This window comes from Ovis aries, chromosome 3 (assembly GCF_016772045.2).
Source record: "Ovis aries strain OAR_USU_Benz2616 breed Rambouillet chromosome 3, ARS-UI_Ramb_v3.0, whole genome shotgun sequence".
In the NCBI taxonomy this organism is placed as follows: domain Eukaryota; kingdom Metazoa; phylum Chordata; class Mammalia; order Artiodactyla; family Bovidae; genus Ovis; species Ovis aries.
The window spans coordinates 38,975,225-38,999,743 of NC_056056.1; the positions used below are offsets into that span (position 1 = coordinate 38,975,225).

At 37.8% G+C, this 24,519-nt stretch overlaps 1 protein-coding gene across 2 annotated transcripts in view; it reads left to right on the plus strand.

Moving 5' to 3' along the window:
• GFPT1 (glutamine--fructose-6-phosphate transaminase 1) overlaps window positions 1-24,519 on the plus strand; it is a 65,001-nt gene that overhangs the window by 21,432 nt on the left and 19,050 nt on the right. The window contains exons 5-15 of one of the 2 annotated variants that reach the window (XM_060412023.1): window positions 4,569-4,627; window positions 5,572-5,706; window positions 7,148-7,209; window positions 8,704-8,783; window positions 8,983-9,036; window positions 11,889-11,994; window positions 13,912-14,075; window positions 15,117-15,212; window positions 19,599-19,696; window positions 21,602-21,722; window positions 24,160-24,317. In XM_060412023.1, the coding sequence (XP_060268006.1) occupies window positions 4,569-4,627; window positions 5,572-5,706; window positions 7,148-7,209; window positions 8,704-8,783; window positions 8,983-9,036; window positions 11,889-11,994; window positions 13,912-14,075; window positions 15,117-15,212; window positions 19,599-19,696; window positions 21,602-21,722; window positions 24,160-24,317 (1,133 nt within the window). The remainder of the gene's footprint in view (window positions 1-4,568; window positions 4,628-5,571; window positions 5,707-7,147; window positions 7,210-8,703; window positions 8,784-8,982; window positions 9,037-11,888; window positions 11,995-13,911; window positions 14,076-15,116; window positions 15,213-19,598; window positions 19,697-21,601; window positions 21,723-24,159; window positions 24,318-24,519) is intronic. The other variant, XM_015094292.3, reaches the window with a different exon arrangement.

The window sequence follows — 24,519 nt, forward strand, 5'->3', positions numbered from 1 at the left end:
GGATTGTTCCTGTGTCATTTAGTCATATTAGAGAGCCACCCAGGTTTAAATAAATTCAGGCATCTGTGAGTCGTCTTCCTCAGTGACAAACTGTCTGAATGAGGAGCCAGGATGGGTCGAGTCACCTGCTTAGGAGAGAGCTGAGGGGACAGCCTGCCCTTGTATGTGGAGGAAAGTGCCATAGAGTCTACCTGAGTCCTCCTGCCACTCTCCCTCCTCTCCACTGTGAGTCTGCACCACATATGCAGCAGATCTGAGGAGCATGGATAGTTCTAGAAGAGAACTTTCCTCCTTGTGAAGATTTGAGAAGGATACAGGGGCAGAATGAGATGTTTTCATGTGACAGAACTAAAGGTAGAAGATGAGGGTAAACTGTGTACCCCTTTTTCATGGTTGGTTTGTTCCTCTAAATGGGTAGGGTTGAAAGGTTGGTTACTTGAAGTAGAAATGTAGAGTTGTGAGGGAAGGGTTCACAGGCCTCTGCTTATGGAGTAGGTGGTTTGTGTAAGAATTTTTTTTTTTAGCTACCACCTCCCAAGTTCTAAAATCATCTGTTTGACAAAGATTTTAAGTCTTAATGGGTTTGATGGCAGGGAGTATGGAAAGAATACATTGCTAATGTTTTATCTAACAAAAAAGCAAACAACTAAGTACTGTAAGAAGACAAGCTGTCTGAACTCTCAGACACACGTGTACACAACACAATTCAGAAATACCCAGGAGGACCCTGCAGACTTAATGGACGGCAGCCTACTGAAACGTGTATTAACAAGAACATGGAAAACTCAAGAAAACACATTTTTTAAAATTTCCTACCCAGCTGAAAGAAATGAAAGATAAAACCATCACCGAAACAACACAGTTTTTTCCCCAAATAAGTGCAGTTTTATAAAGCACTAGGCTAGCGATTGTTTCTTTAAATTTTAAAATTTATTCTTTTGAATTTTCCAATCAGTTCAGTTCAGTTGCTCAGTCGTGTCCAACTCTTTGCGACCCCATGAATTGCAGCATGCCAGACTTCCCTGTCCATCACCAACTCCCGGAGTTCACTCAGACTCACGTCCATCGAGTCGGTGATGCCATCCAGCCATCTCATCCTCTGTTATCCCCTTCTCGTACTGCCCCTAACTTCTCTCAGCATCAGAGTCTTTTCCAATGAGTCAACTCTTCGCATGAGGTGGCCAAAGTGTTGGAGTTTCAGCTTTAGCATCATTCCTTCCAAAGCACACCCAGGACTGATCTCCTTTAGAATGGACTGGTTGGATCTCCTTGCAGTCCAAGGGACTCTCAAGAGTCTTCTCCAACACCACAATTCAAAAGCATCAACTCTTCAGCACTCAGCTTTCTTCACAGTCCGACTCACATGCATACATGACTATTGGAAACACCATAGCCTTGACTAGACGGACCTTTGTTGGCAAAATAATGTCTCTGCTTTTGAATATGCTATCTAGGTTGGTCATAACTTTCCTTCCAAGGAGTAAGCGTCTTTTAATTTCATGGCTGCAATCACCATCTGCAGTGATTTTGGAGCCCCCCGAAATAAAGTCTGACACTGTTTCCACTGTTACCCCTTCTATTTCCCATGAAGTGACAGGACCAGATGCCATGATCTTAGTTTTCTGAATGTTGAGCTTTAAGCCAACTTTTTCACTCTCCTCTCTCACTTTCATCAAGAAGCTTTTTTTAGTTCTTCACTTTCTGCCATAAGGATGGTGTCATCTGCATATCTGAGGTTATTGATATTTCTCCCGGCAATCTTGATTCCAGCTTGTTCTTCCTCCAGCCCAGTGTTTCTCATGATGTACTCTGCATATAAGTTAAATAAGCAGGGTGACAATATACAGCCTTGACATACTCCTTTTCCTATTAGGAACCAGTCTGTTCTATGTCCAGTTCTAACTGTTGCTTCGTGACCTACATATAGGTTTCTCAAGATGCAGGTCAGGTGGTCTGGTATTCCCATCTCTTTCAGAATTTTCTACAGTTTATTGTGATCCACACAGTCAAAGGCTTTGGCATAGTCAATAAAGCAGAAATAGATGTTTTTCTGGACCTCTCTTGCTTTTTCGATGATCCAGCGGATGTTGGCAATTTGATCTCTGGTTCCTCTGCCTTTTCTAAAACCAGCTTGAATATCAGGAAGTTCACGGTTCATGTATTGCTGAAGCCTGGCTTGCAGAATTTTGAGCACTACTTTACTAGCGTGTGAGATGAGTGCAATTGTGCGGTAGTTTGAGCATTCTTTTGCATTGCCTTTCTTTGGGATTGGAATGAAAACTGACCTTTTCCAGTCCTGTGGCCACTGCTGAGTTTTCCAAATGTGTTGGCATATTGTGTGCAGCACTTTCACAGCATCATCTTTCAGGATTTGAAGTAAGTCTACTGGAATTCCATCACCTCCACTAGCTTTGTTTGTAGTGATGCTTTCTAAAGCCCACTTGACTTCACATTTCAGGATGTCTGGCTCTAGGTGAGTGATCACACCATTGTGATTATCTTGGTCGTGAAAATCTTTTTTGTACCCGAATTTTCTGTTAAACACAAGAAATAATCTCTATCCCATCCTGCTTATTTTCTGCAGTCTTGGAAGCCTGAGATGCATTTCTGTTATGAGGCTTCTTGATAGTAAATGAGCACCTTTTAAAACTTCTGTTAGTTCAAGCTACTAACACTGTGTTCTTATATATTTGTGCTCAAAAAAAAAAAAATAGTCTATAAACCAGGGAAGTGCTTATTGCACCTAGGCCTTTTCAGTGGGCAGAGCTAAAAGACACACACGCACGCACAAATTTAAAGAGAAAATACAGATGATTTTACACTAATGCTTCCAATTCAAATCCAGGGCCATACAGTTTTTATTTTACCTGATTGATTTATATGTTTCCTGTCAATAACACTTAAAAACTTAGTTCTTAACACCAGCAACATACTTATATGATCTATCAAATGATACATGTACAACAGAATCATACTGTCAACATTGCCACAACAGTATATTTATTGTTTTTTGTTAATTTCTTATGTACTTAAGGGATATCTCTCTAGGGATGTATAATCAAGTTACTGTATTTTGGAATCACTTGGACTAATCCTTCTGTACGTGGTTGTGCTGCTAGCTGGGTACAGCATTCTGTTAATGTATTTTATTTTGAATTTTAGGGATTGATTTTCTTAAATAGTTTTTATTTAAAATATTTGCATAGTTCTCTGAGGTCACACTTATAAAAAAGACATACTAAAATAAGTCTAGCTTCTATCTTATTTCCTCTTCCTTATTTCATCTCTTCCTGTATATAAGCATTTAACAAAATTTTTAGTTTCTCTTCTTTCATGGTTTTTAAAAATAAGTGAATACATACATATGTATATAGGTATAAATATGCATATGTATTTGTGTGTATGTATCCCTTTGAAGTAAGACTTTGTAATTTAATTCAGAAGCCACCTTTTTTAGGTTTTTCATACTTCACAGAATTACTGGATTGGATTAGAAAGCTAACTACTGAAATTTTTAACACTGACAATCTTTATAAAAGATTCCTGAAAATGTATATCCATAATTATATTGTGAGAATTTGGCTTTAACTCCAGGATTTATATCGGCTATTTATGATTCTCTGTGTTCTAGCATTAAAATTTTTAAAAAGTTTTTATAGTGTTTTGTGGTATCTTATTCTAGTGACTTTTTTTTTTTTTTAGTGACATGTTTATTTTATCATTTGGTTTATAGTTCATTCAGTTCAAGCTCGCTTAATGTAAGACCAGAATATTAGATCTTTAAATATATTTTGATAGTTATCAAATGTTATCAAAATAAAATTTTGATAATTGGATATAAGAATGAATTTAGTAGTGATTTCGCTCCTGACTTATGTGAACTTTGAATAATAAATCCACAGTAGTAGTCTTTACATACACTCTAAGTGGCTAAAAATGTTGTCAACTCTTGATATCACATTTTTAACATTTTTGAAAGTTATTTAATCAAAAATATGAATAAAAATTATCCCACTATCATCTGTATTTGATCTTGGAATTTTCTGGACCTCAGGTAAATAAACTATAGAACTGAATGACCTTTTTTCTTGCTAAGTTCTATAACTTTAGTTTGAACTCATTCAGTGTAAACTGGATAAAGCCTTTCTCTTTAAACTTTGGGTTGTTTTATGCATAAGAATGAATGAACAAAGAAGTGAGAATACAGTTAGTTCAACCCTTTCATTTTGCAAATGGAAGAAACTGGCCCAGGGAACATGCTGCTTTTGCGTGATGACATTGGACTGGTAGTTTAGCCACAGCTGAAGTTGATGCCTCTAAACTCCAGTTTATCCTATTAATCTGCTATGCCCACTTCTAAGCACTGTGTGCTTTTACATGTGGACTATGCTGCTGATCTACCTGAAGGTAGTCTGATGATGAAAATGATAATACTTGATTACACCTGGAAGTACAGTATGTTACAAATTTTTTGACATGAGAAAAAAATCTATTAATAGTAATGGCAATTTATTTTGTTTATTAGACCTCTAAGTTTTTTAGTCATCAGTGATTTTATCTCTTTTTAGAATTTATTGTTATTCACAATGGAATCATCACTAACTACAAGGACTTGAAAAAGTTTCTGGTAAGTAAAGTGACCTAAAAAGACCGTCAGTCTTTGAGAATATTTCTAATGAGAGCATTTAGGTTGTTTGGGATGTGCAGCAAATCCTATCTAGGTATGATTAAATAATTCCTATGACAGTTACAGGGTGTGGTGGTTTATTGGACTTTTCTTTGTTGACAGTGGAACTTTTTGTTTCTTATATGAAAAGGAAATAATTATTTGGCTTTATTATAAATGACCCAAAAGCATCAATAAAATTGGAATTTGGAAGGGTCTCTTTTGCATTGTGAGAGACCTTGTTTGTCATTTTTAAAAGTTTCTAGAGTATCAGAAGACTTAAGACAGATTGAATGGAGCTTCTATGCCCTAAATAGCTATATACTACATAGTCATGATAATGATGATGACCTTTATTAGTGATTGAGCAGAGCTGTCCAGTTCAACTTCTCTGCAGTGATGGAAACTTTCTATACATGTACTGTCCCAGAATGGTAGCCACTGTGCATGTATGGCTGTGGAGCTGGGATGAATGAGGAACTAAATTTGAAATTTTATTTCACTGTAAATTTAAACAGCCACATATAGCTAATGGCCATTGGATTGGATAGTGAAATATCATCATTAAAGAAAGAATCATTATGTTCATAATGAAATTAATGTTTTGTGAATGTTATATATTTAATTATATTTTAATTATTTTAAAATTTATTTAATTCATATATGGCATATATAGATTTGTATAATTATAAGTATTTGTTCACAGGGAATACCTTACTATTTTGGGTTCCACATAATTAGATGGTGACCTTAATTTTGAACAGTAGGTATAATTGGCTGTATGGTGGTCAAAAAAAGACTAGAAGTTGGCTAATGAGATTGTCAAGGAAAAAAATTATGTAGAAGATTTAGATACTATGAATATTTCCTTAAATGTATCAACTTTTTTTCCTTTCTAATTACAGGAAAGTAAAGGCTATGATTTTGAGTCTGAAACAGACACAGAGACAATTGCCAAGCTTGTTAAGTACATGTATGACAATCGGGAAAGTCAAGATACAAGTTTTACTACCTTGGTGGAGAGAGTCATCCAACAATTGGTATTAGACCACAGTTTTAAAGATAGTTATTGCCACTGTTAGTCACAGTAAACAAACACGTAAAATATGATAAGCAGGAACTAGCTAATTTTTCAAGTATTTTTTGCTTTTATTCTTCCATATATGCAAAACTATTCAATTTGAATAATTTTGAGACTGCTGCTTTAATGATTTTATTTCTTTCACTATAATTTAGTGTCATGGGAATGAAAAATAGTCTAAATGTAAAGAGTTTGTCGAAAAACTGTGCATACTCATACACAAACCCATACATACCACACACAAGCATGTATACAGTACGTAAGTTGGGGATTCATCACTTTCTCGCTTCCTGCTCATTAAAGTGTTCTTCCCAGTCAATAACTTAGCAAAAGGTAGCTTTGGTGAAATACACACTTATTATTCTGAGATAATGTCTGCATGTCTTTGAGCCAGTACAGTCAATTAATTTTTCCTTATGGGGACTTTTACTTGGCACTGTACCTTTTCAGAAGAATATTTCCCAGCCCAAGAGAAAAGTGGTATTTTTTTTTTCATCCCAATTGTCCTACTTTAAAGATATCAAAGATACACAAAGGTCCAAATACATAGTGACTTCCATTCCACCCTTCTACCCCCACAACTCTAGCTTTCCCATTTGAAAGCTCTTTACTTCTCTGTAAAGGTCCAACCCTTCCTCCCATCTCCACCCAAATCTTATGGTGTCTGCAGCAAAAGGAATGAGGAAGATAGAGAAGGTAGAAGACTGTTCCTTCCCTTTACTCAAGGCAGAGTGTTGTGCTTTCCCAGCCTTTTTTTGTTTCTACTCATTGTATAACCCAGATTGTTCTGTTCCTTCCCTCTCCTACCTTGTGTTCCTCCTTTGTTCATTCTTGATTCCCTTAGACCCTGTCTCTGAGGAGTTTGGGTTGAGGGGGTGGTATGGTGTGCATGTTAATAATTATGATTGTGTGTGCATATGTCTCAATATCAAGGGTCGCAGAGAGTCAGACATGACTGAAGCGACTTAGCACAGCACACACAGCACATCAAGTTCAAAAAGAATGAAAGTTAACAGTGATGTAAAATTTCTGGGCTAGAGAATGAGTTTTGAATAAGGAGCTTAGTATCTTTTCTGACTCTGCTCTTCCTTTACTAATGCATATATGGGACACATGAGAAGTGTTGGTAGCACGTACAAAGGTGACTTTTATAATGCTCTGTTTTGGAACTATTATCTGTTAATCCTGTTTTAAGAGTGGGCTTGTTTAAAAAGTGAATATTGGATACATCAAAGCTGGAATAAGTGTCTGCCTGAAATTTAGGCTAATTTATAAAGTAGTGCAAAAGAGCAGTGTGTGAACTGAAAATTTCTGTGCTGAAGCCAGTATATTTTAGGCATTTCTCATTTAACAGTTGATTATAATACATATTGCTGATGCACTTTTTTTTCCCTCTATAGGAAGGTGCTTTTGCACTTGTATTTAAAAGTGTCCATTTTCCTGGCCAAGCAGTTGGCACAAGGTATATATAAATTTAATCATGACTAATATTTATATGTATTTTGAAACTTTTGAATTATAAGCGTATTCTCTTTACACTATAAAATGATCCTTCACAACAGTGGCTCTGCCTTTTCTAGAGATATTTGCGAGAATCATCCCTTGGTATCCATGAGGGACTGGTTCTAAAAACCCTTGTGAATACCAAAACCCATGGATGCTCAAGTCTGTATAAAATGGTGTGGCATTTGCGTATAATCTGTACACATATCCTGTACACTTAAAAGCATCTCTAGATAACTTACATACCTAATATGATGCAAATCTTATGTACATAATTGTAAATCCAATGTATATACTACCAGTGTGTAAAAATGTTGCCAGTGTGTGGCAAATTTAAGTTTCGCTTTCTTGCAACTTTCTCGATTTTTTTTTCCCTGAATATTTTCAATCCACAGTTGGTTGAATCTGCAGACGTGGAGCCCATGCATATGGAGGTCGACTGTATTTTTTTTTCACGTGTCTTATCTGTTGTTTTACAATTCTTCTATGTGACGGAATCCCTTAACAAAGCAGAACCATTCTGGCATTTGTAATTGGCCTTTTGTCTGCAGTGGGGCACCATTGTTACTTTGTGAATTTGGAGGTTGAGTATTCTATACAATATCCATAGGTTTTGAAACTAAATATTCTAGACAGAGTCCTCGATGATTGTACGATTATTGAGTTTGCTGGGATATTCAAGCCTAAGCATTAAGTCCTTTTGAGAACAGTGTGGAGGCCTAAGACTTGATAAGGAGAGGAGTCTTTAAAAAGTCAGAGGAACTAAGGATAAAGTGTTGAATGTTCATATATTGTTCATCTATCAAAAGAAAGTTTCCATTTAATGTTAAAAATGAGAAACTTTTTAACGCATCATCATAGAACAGGGATCTGCAAACCTTTTCTGTAATACTGCAAGCGTGCTCAGTTGCTTCAGTTGTGTCCAACTCTTAGTGACCCTGTGGACAGTAGCCTCCCAGGCTTCTCTGTCCATGGAATTCTCCAGGCAGGAATACTGGAGTAGGTTGCTGTTCCCTCATCCAGGGAATCTTACCGACCCAGGGATGGAACCTGCATCTCCTGCATTGCAGGCAGATTCTTTACCCACTGAACCACCTGGGTAGCCCTTTCTGTAACAGGCCAGATAGTAAATATTTTAGGCTTTCTTGGCCATGTCATGTCACTTCTGTGGCAGCCACTCAGTTTGGTGTTGTAGTGTGAAAGCAGCCGTAGAAACAAGTAGAAGAATGAGCATGGCTGTGTTCCAGTAAAAGTAGACAAACCTGGCTGTGGGTCATAGTTTGCTGACCTTTGAATATTTTTAAAAAACTCATTCTTTTGTTAGATCTGAAGTCGACCTCAGAGGGAGAATTTAAGCATTATTTGAATAGCATTCCTTCTTCATATTTACATTTTGTATCATTACTGCATTATTTAAAAAATGGTTTAATTCTGTTTAATTTTGTACTAACAGACGAGGAAGCCCTCTGTTGATTGGTGTACGAAGTGAGCATAAACTGTCTACTGACCACATTCCAATTCTCTACAGAACAGGTAAAAACTATTCCTATATTATGGCATGAGGAAAATGTATAAATTGAGTGCAGTAGATATAAAGACTTGTTTTCCATAAATTGATTAAATGCCCATTTGATCAGACCCACTCATATATATAGTTCTGTCTAGACATGAAAAGGATTTGTTTTTGTAATTTCTCTGACGAGTAGAATTTTTTTCTGTTGTATATCCTTAGCTAGGACTCAGATTGGATCAAAATTCACACGGTGGGGATCACAGGGAGAAAGAGGTGGGAAATGCACTCTGCATGGATGGGGAGGAACCTTTATCCTCTTTTGTTCATTCTTTACTAATTCTTTGTTCTTGGAGTGAATGAATGTGCTGGGCCTCTAAAAATGTGCTTATTTTATGGGGAAACATATTTTGACCTTATTTTTCTAATTTGCAGAGTATATTTTGTCTGTCTGCTTTTGCCATTTAGAAAACTGCTTTTAATAATTTGTTTCTTTAAGATCTCTGAGATTTGAGAAAATGGTTGAAATTGTAACTTTTTTTTTCTTTGTTTTAAATTAAAATCATATAGGATATATTATTATAAATAAGATGCTAAGATTAGGAAAAGAGCATTGTGTGTTAGGCTGTTAAATAGAGTGAACTCCATGGTAGTTATTTGAATAATTTAGCTGAAATATGTTTAAATGGATTTTATTTTATGCATGACATTTAACTTTTTGATTTACATTCAATATTTTGATTGGGTTTGTTTGAATTTGGAATTTTTAAAAAATTTATGTTTGAAATTTATCTTTTCAGCCATACAAACTGGATCATTTTATTGATATAATTAGCAAAAGATGATGTGTTCTTTTAGTTTACCTTTTTACTAAACACTTTCTAGGTAAAAGACACAGGGAGTGGTAAATTCAGGAGATTGAAACCCATATTATTGATGCATAATTCTTGGCTTCTTAAAAAAGATTTAACAAAGTACTCTAAACCTATCCATCCTTAGAGAGTGGCTGCTTTCACTATTTTATCTAGAGCAGACAGTTATTTCCTTAAATAACCTTCAAATCCTGAGGTGTTAGAATTTATTTTCCTCTTCCCCTCCAACTCTCTTTGGAAGTAAAGCTAGTCTACCAGCATAAATTTTGGATCCAGAGTTCCAGGTTTCTTTTAATGATTCTGCTTGCATATATTTATTACTTACATGTTAGCATTGTACATTGTCTTAGGCTGCTTTTAGAAGCAATAGAAAAATATTGGCTAAGATCTTAAGAGGCTGGAAGAAAACTTTATAATGAGACAGATATTTTTGAGATCAGGGGTTGTGTTATAGTAATCATGATTTTTCTAGCTCTTAGTAGGTAAAAAGTGTTTGAAGTACAGCCTCTTGTTGAAAAGGCTATGTACAGGGGAAAACATGGGAGTGGCTTTCAGGCATTGCTTTTTCTCCAGGTGTAACCACTGACCAAATAAAGTGGGATGATGATAATTGTTTTCCACTTAAATCCAGTGAAATGATCAATAGATGGAGGACGTTTTACAGATTGTAAGAGTCATATAGATGTATGCAAGCAATGTTTATTTAAATAGGCAGTGATACCTTTACTTCTTCTATATATTGTAATTAAGTATGCCTTGTTACTTGAAGCATGAAATAACCAGTATTGGAAGAAAGAATATGGTGAAACTCAACCCCAACAGGACATTTTATAAGCAAAGCTAGTTGTTTTTATGTAAAAAATGTAGGTGCTAGCCTGTCCTTTTGCCTATTTTTAAATTTACTTTTTCACATACAATAAAGTTCATTCTTTCTGATGTCCAATTTCATGAGTTCTGTCAAACACAGACAGTTATATAACCACCTCCACAGTTGAGATAAAGAGCAGTTCATCCTCTATAAAGTTCCTTCAGCTGACTCTCTGTAGTCAACCCTTGTCCTTGTGTCCAGCCTCTGGCAAACACTGACCTGCTTTATCTTTCTGTAGTGTTGTCTTCTCTGAGATGTCTTCTTATACTTATTTGTTAAAAGCATCGTGTCATTTCTACTGTTGGGTATGGATGGGAAGAGCTGTTTTGTTTTCATGCCTAAATCACATCAAATAATCGTGGACTGTGGAGAACTTTGGATATATGTTACTAAGAATAGTTACTACCAAGTTTTTGTACACATTGATTTTAGAGGATGGACACAGTATGATTTCATACAAGTGTATTTATAGTATTCTTGGGCCATTGTGTCCATTGGTTATAAGGTCTGCTGTGTCCAGCTCTTTGAGAAAGGTCCTTTTTTGTCTCTGAGAATTTATATATATAGTCTTAAGTTAATAGTATTTTCTGTATTTGACTAATTGGTCAAACTTACCTTCCAGTTTTGACTTTAGTCAAAGAGGAAAAAGAAATTCTTCATCAGTAGCTTAACAAGTTAAGTAGAGATGCCAGAATTCTAAAGTGCTAGAATTAAAAGATGTTACCATTATAAAAGGAGTACACTTTATCCTGACTTAAAAGAAATGTAAGAAAATCCAGTTTTAAGAAAGGAGAGATTCTGGGTTTATAGTTCTGGTCCTTAGCAGTAGCTGCCTTGTATGGTATACCATAGTTAGTCTCATTGTTTTGTTTTTAAATCAGAATTAGTATAGCCTGAACTTTGATTTGTTACTTACTTTTAAAATCTAGAGAAGTTTTATTTGGAGGTAATAAAAATATGCCACTAGCCTTCATTTTATTTTTCATTGCATAATTTTCATATTTTTAATGTAATTTTAATGTTTCAGTGCACAAATTTTTCTGTATTAATTCCATTAAGTTTTGTTTAAAGTTAAAATAAGGCTATACATACATTTAAAAAGTTAGTGACATCATTTGCCTTTTACTTGGAAAAGAAATATTACATTAAAAAATGCATAACATAGCACTGTATATGCCATGCTGTCTGATGGTTGCTCTTTCACTCTATGCCCTTTGTTCTTGTTGGCTTATTGCATGGAAATAGGGTGATCTACCTGGCATTGAAAAGTTGCTGGAATTATTTTGCATTGCTATGGTTTTTTGTTAATTTTGTAGAAAGTTTTGTATATTTATAAATCAGCCATGGTTTTCTGTGTGTTTGCTAATTCCTTGAACTCCATGCTCTAGGCAAAGATAAGAAAGGAAGCTGCAGCCTCTCCCGTGTGGACAGCACAACTTGCCTTTTCCCTGTTGAAGAAAAAGCAGTGGAATATTACTTTGCTTCTGATGCAAGGTGAGCGTCACTGGTTGTTACAGAGAGAATTTTTAGTAAAGCTTCTTAGGCTGCAGAAAACCAAAAAGTCATTTTGTATAAATCTAGTCATGCTGTATGGGAGAACTTTGTTAATTAAGCCTGTGAAGGGGACCATTCTGGGGTCCTAGAACATCTTTTCTGTCAATTCAGAGTGTGTAGGTCCATCTACAGAGAAGAGAGAATGGTCATGGAGACTTGTTCTGATATATTTACTTTGAGCTTGTGTATTTTTTGGTCTCTTCTTTTAGAGCCATAACCCAGGTTTTATAGGGAGGAGAGATTTTATTTATTTATTTTTACCTTTTTTTTTTTTTTTTTTTACTTTTTATTTTGTATTGTGGTATAGCCAATTAGCAATTTTGTGATAGTTTCAGGTGAATAGTGAAGGAACTCAGTCACATATGTATCAATCCTCTCCCAAACTTCCCCTGGGAGGAAAGATTTTTAGGTTGGAGAGTAGAATGGCTTAGCATCATACCAATGATAGTATACTTGCTTAGCCAGATTGTAGTTTTAATCCAGTGTGGACACATCTTTTTGATTGAAAAATAACTGGCAGCAAAATCACTTATATAGGAAATAGTACTAGACTGAGACATTTTGAGAGAAAATGCAGTAGGATGCTTGGAGGCACTTATAAATGAAATTTAAATAGTAATGAATATAAAATGGAATCACCCAAATTGACAGCAGGTGTTTGAGTCATTCATTGTGCCTGAAAGTAAGGGGCTCTAAAAATGAATATTCATGCAGGTTAAGACTGCAAAGGGTGTATTATCTCAGTGGGAAAGCAAGCTTCACTATTTTCTGAATTTTACAGGTGTGTAGGGTATGTAGTCAGTGCTGAGATATGTCATTGCTGTCAAGTAGGCTTGTTATAGAGTTGACAGTTTGGGCTTAAGTAAGCTGGAAGTTATGAGAGCATTTCAACATTTTTTCTTTCACTCATACATTCATATTGAACACTCCAGCAAAGTAATGTACTGGGCTCAGGAGACAACGGTGAGTAAAAATAAAAATATTACTTGTCATTAAGGATCTCTTCCTTAATAAGGGGAGACAGATTTTAGTCAATAGTCACCAAGTATAGAATTCCAGTTGTGACAAGAGCTACAGAATGCTTGTGATAGAGTGATTTAACTTTCCTACTGGTACATTTCTTTAAGAGAGTGATGTTTGAACTGAGACTTACGGAGATACTAGGAGTTAACTCAGTGAAGAGGTGGAGGGGAAGAACATTCATTCTCTGCAGATGGATCAGCCTGTGGGAGCTAGAATGGGTGTCAATGTGTCAAGTAGAGAGAGGCAGTTTGGTGGGAGATGAGGCCAGAGAAAGAGGTAGGGGGCATGGTAAAGGCATTTTGATATTTTCCTGAGAACTAAAGGGAAGGTGTCAGGTGGTTTATTGGGTGAGGGAGAAATCTTGATTAGAATTGACCTTTGATACACGTTTTGGCAGAAATGGAGAGTGGATGGAGGGAGGTTAGAGGGAACAGGGATGGAAGCTAGGAGGTTGCTGCAGTAGTCCTGTGAGGGCTTGGTGGTAGCTTGAACTGGTTTGTGGTGGTGCACACAGAGAAACTCTGGGAAATATGTAGGAGTTAAAATTGGAGGACTTGGTGATGGGTAGGATGAGAAGGAAATAACCATGCCTTCTGATCTGATCTTATCAAATTTGGCTTTGGTCGTTAGACCGAGGTTTTTTTTCCATTGTCTGCATTGACCACCCCCTCCTCCATTTCTCTGTACGGAATAGCATTGATAACCAGAAATGTATCAGAGATACTGCCAGATGCAACTTTGTATTTAAACTTGGTCCTTTTGTTCTAATGATAGTTATATTTATAGTAATCATCCTAGATTATTGATTGTTCTGTCTCCTGGAACATTTTGTAGTGCTGTCATCGAACATACCAATCGCGTCATCTTTCTTGAGGATGACGATGTCGCCGCAGTGGTAGATGGCCGTCTTTCTATCCATCGAATTAAACGGACTGCGGGAGATCACCCTGGACGAGCTGTGCAGACCCTCCAGATGGAACTCCAGCAGATCATGAAGGGTGAACGTTTTTGTCCTGTTATAGCTCAGTGTCCTCGATGGAAAGGATACATCCTCCTTCCTGTCCTGGTGTAGGAATCTGATAACACAGGACAGTGAAGGGCTCACACCAGAAAGGGGGATGATTCTTTGGAGAAAGTATCTGCTCATTTGACCGTATTTGGTACCAACTAACTCATGGTTTGTTGTTTCTCACATTAAAAAAGAATTCAATCATTTAAATAGTACAGGGAAGCCTGGCGTGCTTCAGTCCATGGGGTCACAAAGATCAGACACGACTGAGCGATTGAACTGAACTGATATTTTTAAGGTTCTTTATAAGTATGGTTTGTGTTCTCTTCTTTATTCCTCTCTTCTCTTTGTGCTTCAGTTTTCTCATACATGAAGTGGAGATCATAGGACTTACCTCACTGAGGTTTGTTTTGGGGATTAGCCCTGGCAACAGTGCCTGACATACTTAGTGAGCTCTACATGTTTGTTACTATTAACTATTGTGATTATGGTGATAGTGGTTTTTATAGTCCTTTCTGATGGGGTTGTAGTTAAAAATAAGCTAAAGTTTATTGCATAATGGCTATATATGTCAAGTCTTTACTATATTAACCCACACTACCACACTATGAAGTAGCTGCTAGAATAAATTTAACTGGTTAAGGAGTTTCCCAGAGCCTCTTCAGTTCAGTTCAGTCGCTCAGTTGTTTCCGACTCTTTGCGACCCCATGAATTGCAGATAATAACAATAGAACCATTATTTGAATCTAGATCTGACTCTAAGCCTTAAGCTTGTCCCACTCCCCTGTTTTGCTGTAATTGCATATTTTAGGTATAAAGTTAATAAAAGCGTTTTTTCCTCCATACTTGCTTATTTTTCTTCCCATAGGGTAAAGTGTCATAAATGAATATTGTTCTCTACTGCATGACCTTTTGTTTAATTTCATTTACTAAGGTTATATTGAACGAGATAGACTTTTAGTTGAATATAAATTTCCTATCCTTTGGCTTGTTAGTTTTTGTTTTAATGATACAATTTATATTACTTTAGGCAACTTCAGTTCCTTTATGCAGAAGGAAATTTTTGAACAGCCAGAGTCAGTTGTGAACACAATGAGAGGAAGAGTCAACTTTGATGACTATACTGGTAATTACATATGAACTATGTTATTATTTCAAAGTCTCATGGGGGTTGACATTGACAGCCTTATTAGAGTTCATTGTCCTTTATAGCCTTATAGAATAACTATGGCTGCCAGCTATCAGTGGAGCCCAGTCCTCTTTTAAAAGTCTTTTAGTGTGTGATTCCACTGATACGAGGTTATATCTAAGTTATCCTTAGGGGCTGAGGAGAGGAGGGAATGGGGATTTAGTGTTTAGTGGATATATATCTAAGGTAGATTTGTAGAGACAGAAGGTAGACTAGTGGTTAGCAGGGGCTGAGGAGCAGAGAGAATGGGATTTAGTGTTTAATGGATGCAGAACTTCAGTTTGGGATGATGAAAAGTTCTGAGATGGATGATTGTGATGATTGTACAACCGTGTAGATGTGCTCAATGCCACTAGATTATACACTTACAAACCGTTAAACAGTAAACTTTATGTTCTGTATTTCACCACAGTAGAAATAAGGGAGTAATAAGTAATGGTTGCCAGGAGCTGAAGGCATGGGGTTGGGGAGTGGTGAATGACTATTAACCAATAATAGGTTTTTTGGAGGTGATGGAAATATAAAATTAGATGGAGGTGATGGTTGTACAACTCTGAAATACTAAATACCACTAATCATACAGTCTGAAAAGGTGAATTTTATGGTAAATGGTAGCATATCTAAAGTGGTTATGAAAAATGTGTAAGATGGGTAGAGAGTCACATTTAAAATTGTTGTCAGTTATGGGAGTATTTGGGCTTCCCTGGTGGCTCAGACAGTAAAGAATCTGCCTGCAATACAGGAAACCTAGGTTTGATCCCTGGATCAGGAAGATCCCCTGGAGAAAGGAATGGCTACCCACTTCAGTTTTCTTATCTGAAGAATTCCATGGCTACAGTCTGTGGAGCGTTGCAAAGAGTTGGACACGATTTAGTGACTAACACTTTCACTTTCATGGGAATATTAGGGTGATCTTCCTGGGGCAGGGAAAAGTCCTTCAGTGTACCATTAGAAACATTTAACCCGTTCTCAGTTCAGAGACCTTTTATTGAGCAGTTGCTATTACCAGGGGCTGTTCTGAACACTGAATTCTCAGAAGAATGAGATGTGGTCCTCTTATTGGGAAGCTTACTTGTATCTGTTCAGCCTAGGTTTTTTCTCTCAGGTTATAAATGAGTGAGATGTGAACTTCCCAGAGGTTTTCAAGTGTTTGCTTAATGCCTTTTGTGGTATTTTGCCTTCCTGTGTGTGTAAGGTGGGATGATAGTGCAGCTCTGGTCTTATTTCTGAAAAGTCTCTAGACCTTGTGTCACAGGATTTTTTGCACTTGGTAAAATGAGTTTGAGATTGACTTTCTGTGGTCACAGAAAATCAGATTTTCAGAACATTCCTTGTGACCAGTTTCATAAATAAGCTTTGGGCTAAACTTCTCAGTGTTAGGAATCAGTTTTTGAGAGATTATATCTAGTACACAGAAGTCTTTTCCTGAATTTGTGTGTTAAATAATAAGTGCCTTCTTTTTGTGATGTCCTGCTAATTGATAGAGAATTATTTCTCTGAATAAGTGTGGTTTTTGTATACTTTATTGTCTGAGAAGCATCATACTCTTTCTCAGCTAGAGAGATTTGTCAATGGCTGAGTCATAAGTGACATCTGTGGGAGGAGCACCATGCTGAATGCATCAGGAGCTGTGGGAAAGTTCTCTCTGCTGTGGTCTCCTCTAGGGTTTTAGAAGGGGGGGGATTTGCATAATTTTATATAATTAACTATTTAAAGAAAGGTAAAATATGATAAATGACATTAGATCCACAGTTTAGTGTTGAAATGTTTAATGTTGAATTGAGAGAGAATGAATCTGTTTGGACAGGGGGCCAGGCCAGGTTCCATGATGTAGGCAGATATAGTTGTAAAGGATTTGGAAGGTTGGAATATGTGACAGGGAATTGGGAGCTCTGCAGCTGGGTAGAATGCGTTAGCTAAGGGGAGATAGTGGAAAACCATTAGACGTTTATTTGTGAGATAATATGTAGTCCAGTTTGCCTGCCCTGTCTTGCACATGAAGAGGGGTAGGGAGCAGTAAGTCTAGGCAGGAAGGTGAGAGGATCTGTCAAGGAGGGCCTTGAATGCCTTCTATTGTGTATGAAGGGTGCCTCCTTTGTAGAAATTACAGAGCTTTCAGGAGACTGAGGAGAGGCTTGGGAGTGATCCTAGCTTCACTGATGTGACCGGACTACCAGTCTCGGTGTGCACTGGAGGAATGAGAGGCTGAGATGCAGTCGCCAGTTGCAATGTTGTCCCATCTGGGGTAAAGCGATGGGGAAGGGGAGGCAAGTGGAGGCTAGGAGAGAAACAGGAGCATTGCAAACCAGAACCTGCATCTGCTTGTGTGGGGCGAGGGAGTTGTGGAAGGTGGTTGAACTGAAAGACTGGGAGAGTAGCAGTAAGTAAATACTGTTACAGCATGGAAGGGAAGTAACATTAGGAAAAAGCGTTGTTTTATAAGAGAACAAGATAAACTTTGAGAAGTCATGATTTTAAAAAGCACTTTTATCTATGGTATGTGTTCCTCATAAAAGTTCCGTAATATAAACAGGATGACTGTTATCTTTCTTTGTTGTTAAGATAAGGAAGTTGAGGCTCTGTCAGTTTGAAGTCTTGCCAGAGGTCACACGGCTGGTCACTTATGGAGTCAGTCGGGCCTCCAGCGTTCAGTGGTTCCCACTCCTCCAGCCCATCTCCAGGCGCTCCTGCTGCAGTCATGGTCTCCCTTACCAGGAGTAGGAGTCTCTCCAAAGCATCCATTCAGACCATGGGTGACTCCTTCCAGAACTCTCCCAGACACCCTTCAGCCAGCAGGGAATGGCAACCCACTCCAGTGTTCTTGCCTGGAAAACCTCATGGACAGAGGAGCCTGGTGTGCTATAGTCCATGGGTTTGCATGGAGTTAGACATGACTGAGCGACTAACACACAGACAATTTTAAGGAAACATTTCAGTTCAGTTCAGTTGCTCAGTCGTGTCCGACTCTTTGCGACCCCATGAATCACAGCACGCCAGGCCTCCCTGTCCATCACCAACTCCCGAAATACAGTATGCCCTCTCAGTATTGAAATTTAGAAGGAAGAATATGAAGTTATTCAAAAATATTCAAAAACCTATATCTTGCTTCCAATTTGTAACTAGTTAAGGTAGAAAAAAGAGTGGAGGGGACAAAGGGCAGGGGCAGAGAATATACAGACTGGTGGTGGGTCAGAGAAGGAGAAGGAGTCTGCTCATGGGCCTGCTCACCACTCTCACAGTCTCATGCTGAACTGTCTGGTAGCCACACAGTGCCCTGGACAGTGGGTGCACTTGGTAGGTGCTCAGAGTATTAGTTGAATGATTGAATAAATGTTGGATGAAACTTTCTCACAAGTAGGAAACTAGCCATGAAACCATGTATAGAAGAATCCATAGACAAGGCACCCTTAGAAGGACACATACGTGGCTATAGAGACAGACTCATTGCAGGGTTTTGATATCAGATTTGTTTCTAAAGAATTCCTCTAAAAGATCATTCTGGCTGTGTGTGGAGAAAGGCTTTAGGAGGCGGAGAAGAGGTTGGAGAATGTGGTCCAGGGTAGAGATGTTGAACTCGGGTGATGACATTAGAGGGGCAGTTTGAAGACAGGGCTCTCAGGACTTGCTTGTGCAGTGGTTGTGGAGCACCCAAGGATGACCCCGACGTTAGGTGAGTGGTTGGCATTTACTGAGATGCGAAAGACTGAGGGGAGCGTGGTGTATATTGTGTTCAGAGCACTGTTCTGGGCACCTAGTAGAAATGAACATAAGATAATTTTTTTTCCAGGCAGACTTAGAGATAATTAGGTATAATAAAACTTGACTGTTCTTAATGTATTATTCAGTGGGTTTTCACAACCTCTTACAACGTGGTCATAGTCCTAAACAACCTGTACAACAGTCAAGAGTTAGCACAGATCCTTCCTAAAAATTTCCCCATGGCCCTTTTAGTCAGCCCTTTCCATATCTCCAGGCACCGATATCTACTGATCTAGTGTTCTTACCATTTTGCCTTTAAGAGAACTTCTAATCTGAAGAGAGGAATGTAAAAATGACCAATCAGGGTAGGTTGTGGTAAATAACTGTAGTTGTGTAGGCATGTTTGTGGAGTGAGGAAGGTTTATTACAAGTTTGGGGTGATCAGTTAGGTTCTGACTTACTTTACTTTCAAAACTAGAGAGAACTGTGTTTCCTAAGAGAAATATGAATGCTTTAAAACAGCAGTGTTGTTTTCCCAGAGAGGTAGTGGACACTCCTGAAAAGTGATTACCTGTTTCATATGGTTCTTTCCTAAATAATTATATGCACAAACTTTCTTTTCAGTGAATTTGGGCGGTTTGAAGGATCACATTAAGGAGATCCAGAGGTGTCGGCGTTTGATTCTTATTGCTTGTGGAACAAGTTACCATGCTGGTGTAGCAGTAAGTGGCTTCTTAAAATTTGAGTTGTGTTATTTTGGTTATTAGAAAATACCTACAGACAAATAGTACCTCCAGTAACATAGCATGTAAAACTATTTTTTTGTTTTTATTCTTAAAACATCATGTTTTGATGACAAAAATCAAGAAGGTTGAGGAAAGGAATTTTAATAGCTACTTGGAATTACTTATCAATAGATCATCTGCTTAGATATACAGGTGGACCGCCTGCAACTGACTTAACAAAAGGCAAAGAGTGGCAAGTTCTTGTGCCCTCCTGGCCTTGTGGTTCACACCGCATGCCTGCTTCCATTAGAGCAGTTCCTGGGTTTTGTGTGTCATTGTTCACTTACCTCAGACAGGGGGATGGGGCAAGTGAACCTTAATAGGATTTTGCCTAGTAAGCACATTTCTGCAGAGAAAGGACATCTTCTTTTTTGATAGACTTGATTGTTGATTTTGGAAGCTGAAATTCTGTATCAGAGATGTGTGTTGGCTGTCAGTATGGAAGTATAGGACTTTTAACAGTCTTTCAGTCCAATAAATCAGATCCACATGTAGTTACACTGTAAAGAGACAGGTTATGTGCTGTTGATATCAATTTCTATAAGTACAGAAAACCTTTACACACTCAGTTCTGTTTTAGGATTGATTTCCAAAGTTCATGACAGTAATTTTTTAATTTGCTGGGGCATAAATATTACTTATCTACAGTTGTGGGAACAATTCATTTGAGGAGTGAGTAAAACCCAACCCTTGCCTCTCAGGCTTTGCTCTTCTATAAAGCACCCTCTTCTCCCTCCTTCCCCACTTTCCCCAAATTACGTGGTCCTAAAAAGGAAAATCTGTGCAGTTTTGAAGGGAAGAGTTGTAAGAAAGTAATTGTTTTGAGCATTAGAAATAAAAAGAATGAACTAAAGACATTAGTGTGAGTTAAGGGATTGGTTAATTTAGTGGTGGCTTAGATCTGTTATTGAATGAACCCTCTATTCAGAAATTAAAAATTAAATGTTTCATCTAATGCTAAGCCTGTATTGTGGGCATAAATTATATATATGCTGTGTTAGAATTCTCTGATTTGAAAAGATGTAGGGTCTTCTTTTGATTTGTTTGGTTTTTTTGGAGACTACAATATTAACAAATATTAAAAATCTCGTGTGGCGGGACTTCCTTGCTAGTTCATTGGTTATTACTCTAGGCTTCCACTGCAGGGGGCACAAGTTTGATCCCTGGTCAGAGCATGAAGATCCCACATGCTGCACCACTGCAGCCCCCTCCCCCCCACAAAAAAAAAAGTAATTCCAGTGTGCTTTAGGATACAAAAGTGTCATTGAATTAATCCCATTTAGTTATCCCCCCCTACTCTACCCTCCATACTGCAGAGTTTGAAAATAATGACCATTCTTAAATAAGATTTCTGAAGTGTATTGACTCTTTTTGGGAAAACACATTCTTAATGAATACATAGTATTTTGAAGTGTTTAATTTTTCATTTGGTACTTCTGCATCTGTTGTCTCATTTGAAATCTCTTACTGATCTGGTATTATATGAATTGTCATTTAAAACTTAGAAATGGGAAGGTAGAGTTAATATGCAAGCTAACTCAGAACAGTGCTTTTTCCACTACTCAAAACATTTTATATGTGTGGGTGTATTTGCTTATAAGAACACCTTTATATTGTCTAAAGAGACTTGTGCTGAAATGTTAACAGTGCTTATCTCCTGGGTGGTGGGATTTCATTTTTTTTTAAATGCTTTAATCTGTGTTGTTTGTATTTTGTAACATTGCTTACATATCATTTTTATAATCAGAAAAAGTGAAAACTATACGTTGAGTCTAAGGTGTTCCAGTGAAAAAGAGTATTTGAAGTACAGTTGTCTGACCAAGGCATCTGTTTTCTCTGCAGACACGTCAAGTTCTGGAAGAGCTGACTGAGTTGCCTGTTATGGTGGAGCTTGCCAGTGACTTCCTGGATAGAAACACCCCAGTTTTTCGAGATGATGTTTGCTTTTTCATTAGTCAGTCAGGTATGCTAATTTTAAAGACTTAAAAGGAAAGTCGTTCTTTCTAACAACTACAGCATATATCTGCAAAACTGATACTTAAAGATAAACTAGTATTTGCTGGTGAGTCAATTCAGTTCAGTCGCTCAGTCGTGTCCCACTCTTTGCAGCCCCATGAATCACAGCACGCCAGGCCTCCCTGTCCATCACCAACTCTCGGAGTTCACCCAGACTCACGTCCATCGAGTCAGTGTTGCCATCCAGCCATCTCATCCTCTGTCATCCCCTTCTCCTCCTGCCCCCAATCCCTCCCAGCATGAGAGTCTTTTCCAAAGAGTCAACTCTGCATGAGGTGGCCTAAGTACTAGAGTTTTTCAGCTTTAGCATCATTCCTTCCAAAGAAATCCCAGGGCCGATCTCCTTTAGAATGGGCTGGTTGGATCTCCTTGCAGTCCAAGGGACTCTCAAGAGTCTTCTCCAACACCACAGTTCAAAAGCATCAGTTCTTCCGCACTCAGCTTTCTTCACAGTCCAACTCTCACATCCATACATGACTACTGGAAAAACCAATGCCTTGACTAGACGGACCTTTGTTGGCAAAGTAATGTCTCTGCTTTTGAATATGCTGTCTAGGTTGGTCATAACTTTCCTTCCAAAGAGTAAGCGTCTTTTAATTTCGTGGCTGCATTCACCATCTGCAGTGATTTTGGAGCCCCCCAAAATAAAGTCTGACACTGTTTCCATTGTTTCCCCATCTATTTCCCGTGAAATGATGGCATCTTCATCTTCTCATGAAGATGCCATGATCTTAGTCTTCTGAATGTTGAGCTTTAAGCCAGCTTTTTCACTCTCTGCTTTCACTTTCATCAAGAGGCTTTTTAGTTCCTTCACTTTCTGCCATAAGGGTGGTGTCATCTGCATATCTGAGGTTTTTGATATTTCTCCCAGCAATCTTGATTCCAACTTGTGCTTCTTCCAGCCCAGCGTTTCTCATGATGTACTCTGCATATAAGTTAAATAAGCAGGGTGACAATACACAGCCTTGACGTACTCCTTTTCCTATTTGGAACCAGTCTGTTGTTCCATGTCCAGTTCTAACTGTTGCTTCCTGACCTGCATACAGATTTCTCAAGATGCAGGTCAGGTGGTCTGGTATTCCCATCTCTCTCAGAATCTTCCACAGTTTATTGTGATCCACACACTCAAAGGCTTTGGCATAGTCAATAAAGCAGAAGTAGATGTTTTTCTGGAACTCTCTTGCTTTTTCGATGATCCAGCGGATGTTGGAAATTTGATCTCTGGTTTCTCTGCCTTTTCTAAAACCAGCTTGAACATCTGGAAATTCACAGTTCACGTATTGCTGAAGCCTGGCTTGGAGAATTTTGAGCATTACTTTACTAGCATGTGAGATGAGTGCAATTGTGTGGTAGTTTGAGCATTCTTTTGCATTGCCTTTCTTTGGGCTTGGAATGAAAACTGACCTTTTCCAGTCCTGTGGCCACTGCTGAGTTTTCCAAATTTGCTGGCATATTGAGTGCAGCACTTTCACAGCATCATCTTTCAGGATTCGAAATAGCTCAACTGGAATTCTATCACCTCCACTAGCTTTGTTCGTAGTGATGCTTTCTAAAGCCCACTTAACTTCACATTCTGGGATGTCTGGCTCTAGATGAGTGATCACACCATCGTCATTATCTTGGTCGTGAAGATCTTTTTTGTACAGTTCTTCTGTGTATTCTTGCCACCTCTTCTTAATATCTTCTACTTCTGTTAGGTCCATACCATTTCTGTCCTTTATCGAGCCCATCTTTGCATGAAATGTTCCCTTGGTATCTCTAATTTTCTTGACGAGAGCTCTAGTCTTTCCCATTCTATTGTTTTCCTCTATTTCTTTGCATTGATCGCTGAGGAAGGCTTTCTTATCTCTTCTTGCTATTTGCATTCCAGTTATTTGCTGGTAACTTGACAAATATAGATTTATTTTTATATTATAGAATTCTTAATGAGTTAATAAAGGCAACACATTTTACACTCAAAAGAGCTGAAGTTTTAAAGACAAAGAAAAAAAGGAGATCCTAAGAAGTAGGATCCTGTTATTAAAAGCTTTATAATTTTATCCTTTTAAGTACGTGTTTTATTTAAAACAGATGGGGAAGGCAGGGGAGGGAATTGGGGTTAACAGATATATACTACTATATATAAAATAGATAACCAAGCACAGGGAGCTATATTCAATATCAATATCTTATAATAACCCATAATGGACAAAAATCTGAAAAACATATATAGAACTGAATCACTTTGGTGTATGCCTGAAATATTGTAAATCAACTATACTTCAGTTAAAAAATAATAAAGCAAATGATATCGTTGAAAGAGTCGTCAGTTTTCTGTTTTTGCATCTGTGGAAGAGCAAATGTTCACTGCTCTGTCTGTTAGTATTTTCTTCTTTTTTATCCAGGAGAGACAGCAGATACCTTGATGGGACTTCGGTATTGTAAGGAGAGAGGAGCTTTAACTGTGGGGATCACAAACACTGTCGGCAGTTCCATATCGAGAGAGACAGACTGTGGAGTTCATATCAATGCTGGGCCTGAGATTGGTGTGGCCAGCACAAAAGTAAGTTCTTGACTTAATTCTCATATGATAATTTAATCATAGTGTTGGTGAAATAAACTAATCTCTATCTTCTATTTCATTTCTTAGCACTTGTACAGTTCAAATAGTTAACTAGTCATTGTAATTATCCTGACACTTAAGGGTCAAAAGTAGGTAAAAACACTTGTCAATCTCCCTTCCTCATGCTCATCTTAAGAGCTTA